The sequence below is a fragment of the Martes martes genome (assembly GCF_963455335.1).
Source record: "Martes martes genome assembly, chromosome: 2".
In the NCBI taxonomy this organism is placed as follows: domain Eukaryota; kingdom Metazoa; phylum Chordata; class Mammalia; order Carnivora; family Mustelidae; genus Martes; species Martes martes.
The window spans coordinates 202034448-202048012 of NC_137889.1; the positions used below are offsets into that span (position 1 = coordinate 202034448).

Sequence of the window (13565 nt, forward strand, 5' to 3'; positions counted from 1 at the left end):
TGATTAGGTAGGGATAAAACTGTTTAGGATGTAGAAGAATGTGTTATGTAGCTGATATGCCCCATCATGGTTTCAGGTATGAAATGTTTGCAGTCATCTTTTGTAATCAGTGTTAGATCTTTGTAGGTTTGTGATTTGAGATTGCTTCATTTGCTAATACTCTGATGTATATAGGTTAAAGAGAGATTTCATGCTTTAGGTAAGACTTCAGACTTACGGAATCAGAGTTGAATTTGAATCTATTTCTACTTTGTATGAAAAGAACATTTAGGTGTGTGGGTAGCTTAGTCAGTTAAGTGCCTGATTCTTGATTTCCGCTTAGGTTTTGGTCTCAGGGTCCTGAGTTCAAGCCCCTTGTTGGACTCCTCACTGGGCGGTGGGTGTGGAGTCTACTTTAAAGAGAGACCGTGCGCGCACGCGCTTTTATTTCCAGGCAGTGTTTTACAGAAATTTCCATGGATAATATACCTGTTAGCTCTTACTTAATAAGAAAACATCCCAAACTCAGTAGCAAAAAGCAACAGTCATTTATTATTACTTGTGTATCAGTGAGTCTCCTGTTCTAGACTGAGCTTGGTGGAATGGCGCTGTTCATTTTGACTGGGCTCATTCACATGAGGGTGGTTTGCCTCAAGTAGAGTGACTCTGTTGCTTATGTTTCTCATCCATTTTCCTGGCATAGCAAGCTGTCCTGGGGATATTTTTATTATAGAGATAGTAGAAATACAAATATACCTTTTTTAAAAAAAAATTATTTCTGAGTCTGGTTTTTTTGTTTTTCATTAGAATAATCTTAACTTTAATTTTCAGGGTACTTTGATTTTGCATAATGAAATTTTATGTTTCTACATTTGAAATGCAGCTCAAATACAGCTGTCAGCTTTTTCTGGGGACTTGGATTTTGTGATTCAAGACCTCTGAATGGAAGAAAGAGGATTAACATTTTAAAATTTATTCTCATTACATTGAATATTTGAAAGAGGATCTCAACATTGAGTTCAAGGTTATGATTTCTTCAGCTATGAAATGATATTTCAAGAATGTGAAAGAGCACCAATAAAATACTTTTCATCCTGTTTAATTTTTGGTTAAAACAAGTTCCTGTCTAACACACAAAAGGATGGAGGAAATTGCTGCCTGGTCAGGTGCCTCCATCTTGAGATACTCTGAATAAATTGCAGCCAAATATACTTGGTTGTTCTGAAAATTGGGGATTGATAGGTAAAATTTGGTATTTTTTCTGCTTTAAAATTTTAAAAAGAAACCCATCTGTTTCAGAAAATATATTTGCATGCTCTTTAGACAGTAATAATAAAAGGAACAGGTGTGTATGCACCTTTTTGCAGATTACAAAGTAGTAAGTCATTTGTCCAGTCTTGTTAAAGGAAAGTTTCAAGTTAACGTAAGTTTGCCTTTTTAAATTCTCCAACTTATTTTTATTAGGATGCTTTCTGAATGAATTACATATTTACTTGTGTTCTTAAATGATGGTAAGCTTTTTCTTAATAACTTAGAATTGTCATTAGACTGTTGATTATTTTGGTAAATGTAGTATATAATCATCCTCTCAGGGCTTGTTGGTGTGACTATTTGAGTTTAGTTAAGTTATTCTGCCCATTGTCTTTTACCTGAATTAGAGCATAAGCCTCTTAACCCATCTCTCCATTTCTACTCTTGTGATTCCCCCATAATCAAGGAGATCCTTTAAAAAGGTAGAACAGGAAGTTTCCCTGGTTGGCAAGATAAAATCCAAAATATGGCTGATGGATAGCTGTCTTATCAGTTTCATGTCACTTTACCTCTTTTCAGCTTCGTAGACCGTACCTATGTTGGCTTTAAGTTATTCAAAGATTATTAAGCTCTTGTCCATACTGGAGGCATTTGTACATGTTGCTTATTGTTGCTAGCATGCTTTTTCTCACAGATCTCGGCCTGGTTGGTTCCTAATCATCATCCTACAGTGTCAACATAAGTATTACTTCCTCAGACGTACCTCATCTGACGCCCTCTCCTCCCCATCCTCCTTCACCAATTTAAATTTAGGTTCCTCTCATGTTATCTTTATTGTATATAATTATAGGTATTTATTTGTATATGGTTTATTGTTTATCTGTGCCTTTAGATTATACATTCCATAATAATATAAACCTCACTTTTGCTCACCACTGTTTATCCAGTGGCTAGCTCGGTGTGGAAGAAGTGTTTCTTCAGGTCCATGATGCCACCAATTATAAGGTATATCTTGATTTCAGAGATGTTACAATCTTAAAAAATGACCAGTAGCATCTATTTTAAGATGTTTTCATTCCAGAGATGTAAAATATGAAAAAGTGCATGTCCCTGAATCAATAGGATATGGTACAGAAAGCCTCCTTACATGAGCATTATGAAAATGCCAGTGCCCCATTACCTGAGACAATATAGGCATTTCTTAATTTCTTGATGGCAGTCTTCTTTTACTAAAAGTATGTCTTCTCAAAATTTCTGTTTTGGTTAGCCGGGCAGGTAGTGAATCAGATGAATAAGAAGCTGCAGACAGGTTTTACGGAGGCGGAAGTGCTGCAGATACTCTGTGATACCTGCGAAGCTGTTGCAAGATTGCATCAGTGCAAGACTCCAATAATTCACCGGGATCTGAAGGTAGGAATTTTAGACCATTACGGACGAATACATTTTAAGCTTTAGCATTGCAGTGTCTTGAACTATCTTCCTCTACACGAGGTTTTCCTGCCAGCACTGAGAAGGGTCTCTCTGTCCCAGGCTGTATTTCCTGAGGCCATGTAAAGACGGTAGAATAGAAACTGTGCTTTCCGTGACCCCGAGGGCTTCTGGTTTGGCTGTCGAAGGGGATGTTGTGTCCTCTGCTCTGCTTCTGTGTTACGTAGTGGGCTTTTAAAAGGTTTCCTGTGAGCAGAAATGTGAACTTCCGTGATGTGGGTTGATGTCCTTCTCCACTGTTCTCTCCCAGTTCAGCTCTTCTCCTATTTCCTGTAATCCGTACTAAGCATCAGGATGCTTTCCAGAGATTCTGGAGGCAGACTTGAATGGGTCTTTTTACTCATTTATTTATAATATACTATAGTTTTCTGTAATTTACTATAATTTGGTGGTGATTGTCTTTAAGGTCGTTTCATCTTGGCTTTTTCTGGGCTCTGATCTCTTGTATAGGGTACCCACTTGTTACATTGGAAAAAGTCCCCAAAGGATTTAAATATTCCTGGTATCATATTTCTCAAAATATCATTGAATATATCATTTAAAACAATGGGTGTCTTCTTTGATGCCCACAAACACTAAGATTATAAAAATTTCTCTTCCCAGAATGCTGTATGCCCAGATATCCCATGGCTAAACTCTCACCCTGCTTCAAGTGTGCTCAGATTAACCCTCTCAGTGGGTTCTGTCTTACACCGTCTTATTTACAGTTACAGCCTAACATTCCTGCTCTCTGTCCTGCTCTTTATTATCACTTGTTACCTCGTAAGGTGCTGTATAACTTGCTTATGTATTGTGCTTGTTGTTTACTTTCCGTTCTCTTCCACAGAATGTAAACTCCCACGTGGGCAGGGATTTTTCTCTTTTGTAGTGATATATCCAAGTACTTAGAATGGTGCCTGGCACATAGCCAGGGTCTCAATAAATATTTAATGAAGGAATGAATCCTAGTTCTGACTGATTATACAAAATTTATGCAAGGTGATGATAAAATCCTTTTAAGATACAAGAGAATAGATGGTGTCATTTAAAATGCAGGTGGTTGGGGCGCCTGGGTGGCTCAGTGGGTTAAAGCCTCTGCTTTCGGCTCAGGTCATGATCCCAGGGTCCTGGGATCGAGCCCCCTTCAGCTCAGGTCATGATCTCGGGGTTCTGGGATCGAGTTCCCTTCGGCTCAGGTCATGATCTCGGGGTCCTGGGATCGAGCCCCGCGTCGGGCTCTTTGCTCAGTGGGAAGCCTGTTCCCCCTCTCTCTCTGCCTGCCTCTCTGCCTACTTGTGATCTCTCTCTGTCAAATAAATAAATAAAAAATTTTTTAAAAAAAAGTAGGTTGTTAACCATGAAAGTGTCATTTAGGGAAACCTGTAATAATAGGATACAAATTTAAGCCAAGATTGAAATGCATGAGTGCAGACTTCTGTCCTTTAATTTAGTTAACCAGTGTAGTTCATTTCAGTACTTTTGAATATGCGGTGTTTGTATTTTCCCTAATAATTTGGCACGACTTTAACACGTAAAGTCAAAACTGTTTTTTAGTTGAGCATTTTAGATAAAAATGGAATTAGAGGGGCACCTGGATGGCTCAGTCATCAAGCGCCTGCCTTCAGCTTGGGTCGTGATCCCTGGTCCTGGGATTGAGCCCTGCATCAGGCTCCCTGCTCAGTACGAGGCCTGCTTCTCCCTCTCCCAGTCCCCCTGCTTGTGTTCCCTTTCTCGCTATCTCTCTCTCTGTCAAATAAATAAACAAAATCTTAAAAAAAATGGAATTAGTAGTCAATCAGATAGAATTTTAATGGTTTTTGTGGCTTGTCTATAGATAAGCTGAAGTGTCAGAAAAAGAGAAAAATGGAGGTACAGTATAGACTTCGACGGCTGCTAGTTCTTTTTCATAGAAGAGGTTTAAAGAGGATTTAAGGCTTCTTGGCCCCTGCAAAAATCATCTTGGGATGGGAAAAGTACTTCTCTGTTCTTAGTAAGAGGAACAGTAGACATAGTCAAGTTTATTCTTGGTCTGATTCATTTGTCCTTCCTCATGATTTATCTTATTACCTCCTGTGTCTCTCTCTATGTATTGCACAAACCTTTCAATGTTTATTTTGTAAAAACATGGTTGTAAAACTATAATTTCACTTTGAAAGTACTACTAATTATTTATTTTTTCTGAAGGTAGAAAATATTTTGTTGAATGATAGTGGAAACTATGTACTTTGTGACTTTGGCAGCGCCACGAATAAATTTCTTAATCCGCAAAAAGATGGAGTTAATCTAGTGGAAGAAGAAATTAAAAAGTAAGTTTCTACCTTTATCGTGCTTTGTCTCTTGAGAATTTTAGTTAAGTCTGTGGACCAGTTCTGCTGGTACAAATTTTTTAGGTGCTCGATTTATAGATATCTTTAAGATATTTCTGTGCCGTAGACATTGACTGATTCATGTCTGCTCTAGCTCAGTAGAAAGTATATTTTACCATGCGTACAGGTTTTCACATACATTGTGAACACATGGATCTAGAAGTTTGTTAAGCTGTAGTAATGTGTGGAATTTTAAATGATTGTTGAGTTCAGTTAAGCATGTATTTACTAATACTGAGGATTTCTGCTTGTTAGGAAGACACTTATTTGAAAACTAGGTTTTTACTTCATATTTAAAAGGAGGAAGATTGACTTTTTAATGTATTGAAAACTGTGTGGAAAGCATGTTACTTTGTCACAGTGTATTAGAAAGCTCTCTGGTAGAAATATGTCGTATCTGCTTTAGGTTTTCTTAATTTTGTACTTTCTGTGGTTACTAGAGTATCTGTAAGTACCTTTCCCTGACTTTTCAGTTTTCTAGTTTTCGACGATAGAACTGTTTGTAAATCTTAGATTACCTTAGTAAAATGATACAGAATGCCCACAGATCTGTGAGAATAGGAATTTCTGTGTAGTTGTCTTTTCTAAGTTGTCTTTCTTCACTTCCTCACAAATTCTCAGTTGTTGAAGACTAAGTGCTGTCATTTGAACTGCAGTGTACATTTTGAAATGACTCAAGGAGAGCTGGTCTTACTGTGGCCCATTTGTGTAACACCGTGGGTTTCTGGGCTGTGTATTGCTACTCGGGAAACTTAGTCTACGATGATTATATTAGATTCTGTAGAACTTAACTCCTTAGTAAACATGTACTGAATTGGTTTCTTGGGGATCTATACATGTGTATCTATTTACATAAATAGATATATATGTGTGTGTATATATATATCTGTTTATATATATAAATATAAATAAATATAAAAATTAAAGAATTACTGGGTTGTGATATGTAATGCCTGCTTTAGGATCTCTGAGTCGCTGAACGTTTCATTTCTCGCTCTTGAGATGTCAGGTGTAGTGGAATTCTGCAGTTGTGATGAACGCAGGCTCATGAGGCTCTCATGCTTTGTGGCTCCGTTGAGGAGTTAATGGTCCAACCATGTTATTCAGCTGAAGGCGTTTGTTCAGGGCCTCCAGTGCAGTGGACACTGTGGTTGGTGCTGCAGTTTGGCAGAAGTCCTGCCCTCATGCACTTTCTCTGCTGGTTTCTCCGGTTGCTCTTCTGTAGTGTCTCACCAGTCAGGGTGATTTTGAAAACATAAGATGATAGAATGTTGAACCTTAAGATATTTCATATAAAACAAAACGTATCAACACTCAAAACTGATCTTAAATTACCCATGATATAGGAAGTCCTTCCATTATCTAATAATTTCTGCCATGAAATTGAGTACTACTTCATTAAAATATCTGTTCATAATGGGTTTAGAATTTTTATATTGGTAACTATTTTTTCACAGTATCTTTTAATTCCAAATAGCTTATGATGACAGTTCTAGAAGTGTTCTTAATTAGTGTAGTTAGAATTATGACAACTAGGTTACTTTTAAAACAATAATGATAAAAATAAACCCAAAGGAGATTGACTACTATGTGCCAGGAATTATGTTAGAGCCATAAAAACAAACTCCTTAATAAACATATAAATTAATTTTTGGAGAGGGTAGCAATATTGCTTTTAATAGACTAAAATATTCTGATAAGAATAATTTTAGAGGCATATTATTTAAAGTAAATTCAAGGAAAACTATATTTTCAATCCATTGTCTTTAAGATTTTTTATTAAAGAAAATTTTTTATATAATTAGACATGCTGTTGCACTTGTTGAATAAAAATGTTTATGTAGATGCTTTGTATTGTTAAATCTTGATGGACTTTTATTGAGCTTTTTGAAAATATTATTTCTATATAATGTTATTGAAACAAAGTTTTTGTAGTATTTTATATAGAAACAATGTAGTATCTATCTTTTTCTTTCTTTTTTTCTTTTCTTTTTTTATTTTTATATCTCCACTCCATTTCACTTATTTACTGCCAGGTATACAACTCTGTCATACAGAGCCCCTGAAATGATCAACCTTTATGGAGGGAAACCCATCACCACCAAGGCTGATATCTGGGTAAGGCCAAGAAAGGTTAACATTTTCTCTAACCAAATTAAAAAAAAATCTGAGTTCAGTTGATTATTATCCCTTTGTCCCCCAAAAGGTATTTCATAATAAGTAGAAGAGAAGTGATAAATAGTAGAGCTGCTTATTTAGAAGAAGAAAATAGAACATTTTATTTTCTTAATCCTGAATTGGAAAGCTTAGGTATAAAAAAGTAAATAAAGGACTTCCATATAATGTAACATTTTTACCACAGTATTTTTTAGAATTTATATTATATAGAATGTTAATATTTTTTTGATTGAACATAGTTTTGGTTGATCACAGAATGGAACAGCTGGTCATAACGCTTAAGTAGCTTTTAGAAGTATTTTAGGATCTTTTTAATGGAAACTAACAGGAGTAAAACTTTGCTCTAATTAAAATCATACCATTGACTAACTTCTACAAATTAGGATCTTATCATTTAACATATACAGTTGACCCTTGAACAACATGTGTTTGAACTGTGTGGGTCCACTTAATATGAAGGTTTTTAAAAATAAATATATTGGACAACTTTTTGGAGATTGGCAACAAATCTGAAAAAACTTGCAGATGAACCACATAGCCTAGAAATACTGAAAAAGTTAAGAAAAAGTCACATATTATTGTAAGAATACAGTATGTAATACGTATTACAATATGTGTGTTAATTAACTGTGTTATTGGTAAGACTTCTGGTCAATAGTAGGTTATTACTAGTTAGTTTCTGGAGGCGTCAAGTGAACGTGGATTTTCAACTGCATAGGAGGGTTGGTGCCTCTGTACCCCATGTTGTTCAAGGGTTAACTGTGTATCCGGGTTGAATTATTAAGATTGATCATGTTTCTATATAATTGAACTTTATGTTAGAATGCCAACACTTCTTTAGAACTTGTTTCATAAGGAAATATATTTTGGCTGTATTTGATAAACTAGCAAGAAACTCTATTTTAAATGTAAATTCATTTAAATCAACAAGTATGTAGTCGTATCTCTCTCTAGTAACCATATTAGGGATGGAGGAAAAAAATTCCTTTGGAAATAGTTCTAGAGTTTACAAGAAAAGCCATGTTTGTTTTATTTTTGAACATATTTAGAAACTAGTAAAGCGTAACGTGTGAAACCAAATGAATATCTCCTTGGTCCTCTTCTCCTGACCTCCTCCTTACAGGGGTTTGCAAGGTAATAATAAGAGAGTATCTTTGATATCCTTTCATATGTTGTAACATATGCTTTTGCAGCAGTGATTCTTAAATCTTGTGGTAGTTGAATTTTTAACCATATGCCTAGTTGAATCTAACCTTGGGTAAGTTTGATTTAGTTAACTCGATAGCCACTTGTAGATCACCAGCTTGTGTAATTCAAATTCAGTTTGCTTTTCTCAGCATTAATATTTGACTTATTAAATGGCTTATAGTATAATGAAGACAGCAAATCCAATCAGATCTTAATTTGTAAAAAGGTATTAGAAGAGGTGGTTGTGGAAATCTTCTCTAGCTGAATTTTATGATGGCTGGTGAAATCCATGTCACCTAAGAGTATTTCAACAGCAGAGGAAACCACGCATCAGAGCTTAACTACAGTTCGGAAATCATCAAGGCTTGATTGAAAAAAAAAATAAGTAGTCTCTAAACATGCGATAGGTTATTCAGTATCTTAGTAAAAAAGGAGGGAAACCTTTCAGACTTCATATGTGTGCCAGGCAGCATACTAAATTGTGATCAAGTTAAACTTCATACAATTTATAGATTAGCATAGGGGCATTATTTCTATAATGGATAACTGGGGATAGCTGTGGGGTTACAGAGCAATTACCCAAAAATGAAAAAGAAGAAAAGTAATAGAAAATAGACTCTATGTTTATATGCTAGACAGAAATAAAATTTTAATTTTCATGATGCTGTTTTTTTTCTTGTCTTAGCTCAGGTGCAGTGGAAGTATGTTACAACATTTTAGGTGTGAAGGAAAGAATATCCAGAAAAAATATTCAATTCATGCTGGTCAAGAATTTTATTTCTGATTCTATTTCAGGGTAGTACTGATTCAGGGGCTTATAATATTGAGGTTAAAGTATTCATTTAGCACTTTATATTTTGGGAAAAAAATTTTTTTTGCTTGAAAGTTTTCATTGTAGGTAATTTTCATCCTGAGAAGTAGAATGTTGATTTTATAGGCATTAGGAAATTCAGTGACAGATGCTTCATGTTATCTTTTAATAAGGAAAATTGAAGATGATGATACTTAGCTTCCAAAATCAGGTCATTTGTTTCCTCCTGTTTATTGAACAGTTCTCATCATCAGGTGGGTAAGGAGGAAAATGCATTTGGTGTGAAAAATTAGGACATCTAGTTGTGTTCACATTAGGCGAAGCAGAATATTTTATATTTTAGATTTATGTTTTTTAAGTATACTGGCATTGCTAGCTAAAGCTGTTGTCTGAGAACTCCTGCAACACTTACTTTAACAGAAGACACATTACTCAAGGTTTGATTGATAAGATAAAACTGGCTAAGATGCAGAACTCTTATATTTGACTGTCATCTGGGCAGGAGAAAGGTGTAATTTAATGTAGATATTACACCATTGGTAGAATTTTTTTTTAGTGCTATTAAGGAAGCCTAAAGCTCAATTTACTGTATAAATGCCGAAAATATCTTCCTTACAGAGAAAAGCACTATAAATATTTTTAAGTGACATGGGACTGGTTATTTCCATTCAGAATCTTTACCATTTCATTAGTTACAGTAATGCTTTTGAACCTACTCGAATTACTCTTCTAGAACTGAAATTTCTAGAACTTTTAACCCTTTATTGTTGGAAGGCTATTTTGAAAATAATGTTTTGTAAATATTGTTGAACTTACAAAGGTGTTTCTGCATATTATGATTTTCATGGTGGTCATAAAACTTAGTGTATTTGTTAGTTGAGCATGCTCAGCTGATGTGTGGAGAAAATCCAGCAAAGGAGAGGTGATATAGTAAGGCCAAATTTCAGTATTCCTGATATAGTTGTATATTGCCTATTGGAGAATTTTATTACAATCTTTTTAGAATTAGAAATATCTTTTACACTCTTAAAGGTTGAGGTGACATTTTTTATAACAACATAATGATTTCTTGAGCCAAAAATCATTTTATTACTGCCTTTTTTTTTTTTTTTTTTTTTTTTAAACATTACTGCTTCTTAGGTTTGAGCTGTTAGCAGCTTGGTAGCTAGGAATTTCCTGAGCTACTTTTCAGAATGCAGTTTGTGGTGTTTTTGGGTGTTTTGTCCTTATTGTCAGCAAGCAGATTTATTGGTGCTGGGCTGTCTAGGAAGCCATGCACGTAGAGCGGACAGAGCCCTTTCTTTGCGAATGTTCTTATAGATTAACCAAGTACAAATATGAAGAGTATGTTTAGAATAAAAATTTTGGGGTTATATGTGGAAGTAGAGATGTCATTTTTATGATATGAAATAAGGACGTGTTTAGTGAATAATCAATAAAACTGTATGGATGGTTGCCTGATAAATTTAACTGTGCTGGCTAACTCATATTTGGAACCTCAGGATTTTAAAATGTGTTTTACAGTGTTTTTTTTAAAAAAAATGTCGTTAGAAGAAGACTTGTGATTACTTTGTTGATTATATGCTAGTTTTGTGCTGAATATATTTTTTCCTTGTGAAGGAAATAAAAATACAGTTTTTTCCCCCAAAGGGAGCCAGCTAGTTCCAATTTTAGTTATATCATTCACGATTTAGAGTTCAATGATAGCTTTAACGCAGCCGACGAACCACAGATGTGATAGAAAAATACGGGAGTGATACAGTTAAATATCTTTTCAGAAATGAAGCACATAAATTGGTTTAAGCAGTAATTTGTGTAAAGCGTGATCCAGTATTAGAAACATTAGACTTTTGTTTTTTTGATAACATTTAGATTTTGGTCTGGGACTATGTTTTTGTCTTGTGGTTGATTACTTGAGCTCTGATGATATTCATACTTGTTTGTTTTGCAGGCGCTGGGGTGTTTACTGTATAAACTTTGTTTCTTCACTCTTCCTTTTGGTGAGAGTCAGGTTGCTATCTGTGATGGCAGCTTCACCATCCCAGACAATTCTCGCTACTCCCAGAATATACATTGCTTAATAAGTAAGTACTTGGAAAAATTTATGAAAAAATCATAAGATACTGAACTTAAGGGTGGGCTATTTACATCTCTTTACCTAAGCCTAGTCTTTTGATTTCATGTATAATAGTTTTGTGAAACTGTTGTAAAGAAAAACATGAAAAAAGGTTTACAGGACTTTTATAGGAACGAAAGCAGCGTAATTACTGATTAGTGCATGGATATTTTTAAGCCCCCTAGATAAGCTTTTGTAGAACATAGAGATTATGTAATTAAGGAAACTGGAATTTCTGGAAAAACTTAGAGTAAAACATTTAATTACTCAGGCTTTGTACTTTGAAATCTAAATATCCACATCTGTTGCTCTTTTGTATCAAAGTGTTACCGGTCTTAGAGTGTAGCTTATTTGGCCAGCCTTTTAAATATTTATTCTTGATTGATTATAAAACGTTTATTGGAAAACATCCTTAGTATCAAGGAGGGGTAGACCTCTGGGCCCCTGACTCCAAAAGAATACCTCCGTTTTCCTTCTAGCCTCCGTTAAGAGATTTTTCTTCCTTTTGCATGGTGTTATGATTTAATTTTTTATATTCATACATGGTAAAATTTCTCGAAAAGATGATTGACGGTGGGGAGGATGGCTATCAGATATTAAAATTAAAATATTAGGAAGCTGCCGTATTTAAACAGCGCCTCTCAGCGTTGTTTTAATTAAAATGTTTCTAGCACGTCTCCTCTGTTTTTTGCATTTCAAACATCCTCTGTCATAGCCTCCAGCCACACAGATCAGTGCAATAGAAAAGAGGGCTAATCTAAACGTAGTTGATGTTTTGTATTATAAAGATGGCCACTCAACTCAATGGGAAAAATTAGATGGAAGTACAAAAAATTATTAGGCATTTGTGGACAAAAAAAAACAAGCTGAAAATCTACCTCAAACTTTATGCTAAAAATTCAAATAAATCAAATACCTGACTGTAAAAAATAAACTTAAATGTACTTGAAGAATATAGGCTTGAATTTATTGATAACACTGGAATGGGTAGTCTATAGGTATTAGATCTCAGAAACTAGGAAAGAAAAAATGAATCCATTACATAAAGGTTTAAACCATTAAAAGTAGCCCCCCTAAAAAAACCCCTATGAACCCCAGCATAAAGTCAAATAATAAATTGGGAAAAGTTACTTGTTACACATTAGAGAACTGGCTAACTTCTGTAATCTCTAAGGCTCATGTAAATCAAAAAGAAAAGGGCAAACGCTCTAGTAGAAAAGTGGTCAAGAGAAAACGGATGGTAAAACGATAGCCAGACTTGCTTTGCAAGCTTGTTTAAAGAATAACCTTTTTATTTATGTGGATTTGCTCAAACATGTTTGAAATTGGAGAATGATGTCGGTTGAACACAAACTTACATTGCTTCCTGTGGATTTGTTTTCCTAGCCAAAGGGAACCGGAGTAACCGGGTAGGATAGCTGGTGTTATAACTTACAGGGGAAAGCAAGTAGCCCTAAGTTTCGCTGCTCTGTGCAGACTTTTAGCTCTCATTGGAGAGCATTAAATACCAGTGTTTGTACCTGGGATCTTCTTCACGGAGAGATCCACCTGTATTTCCTGTGGCTCCCTACTAACGGGTGCCCCCTGGATAGCAACCCTGCTGGCTGAGAGTTCCATTTTTATCTTTATTGGTTGAGCACTGCCCAGTCTTATTTTGATGTGTTTCTGTATCCTTGTGGCAGCTTCCAGCCAAATTACCTTCCCAGGTGCCCGTTACCTTCCCAGGTGCCCGTTACGGTTTTTGTCAGTGCTCCGGTTGACAACGTTGTATAGTTTTTCAGGGGTCTGACCCAGCTCTGTTTTTCCCATTATCCCTGTTATTTTTAGCCTGCCGTTTTACAGAATGTGATTTTTTTAAAAAAGCAAATATGCCTTTAGAGTGTATCTGAATAAACATAGCCCATAACCCCCTCTATTTTCAGTTGCTTTCCTCCTTCGTTGTCCAAAAGTTAGGGCATTAAAAGCATGACAGAACTCTGATGGGAATGCTCCCAGAATAGATTGAGGGTTTTCCTTTGGCTGTTGTGTGTTCTGGCTAATGGAAGTTTAACCTTTTATTGAGGTCCTTGTAATTCACTGTTAACGGTGACTAAAGTTTTGTTGCTGAGTATAATGTTTTTATTACAATTGAACTGAGGGTTTTATTGGGGATCTTTCAGTGTCATAGACACTCTGAATATTCTCAATGGACAATGCTGTATGAGAGACT

The 13565-nt window shown here is 35.3% G+C and overlaps 1 protein-coding gene across 2 annotated transcripts in view; it reads left to right on the top strand.

The window, feature by feature from the left end:
- The window catches only part of BMP2K (BMP2 inducible kinase), a gene marked incomplete at its 5' end in the record, with an annotated part of 119148 nt that overhangs the window by 57908 nt on the left and 47675 nt on the right, over positions 1-13565 (top strand). For both annotated transcript variants that reach the window (XM_080796923.1, XM_080796924.1), the window contains 4 exons: positions 2498-2640; positions 4882-5003; positions 7100-7181; positions 11192-11324. In XM_080796923.1, coding sequence (XP_080653049.1) covers positions 2498-2640; positions 4882-5003; positions 7100-7181; positions 11192-11324 — 480 coding nt within the window. The remainder of the gene's footprint in view (positions 1-2497; positions 2641-4881; positions 5004-7099; positions 7182-11191; positions 11325-13565) is intronic.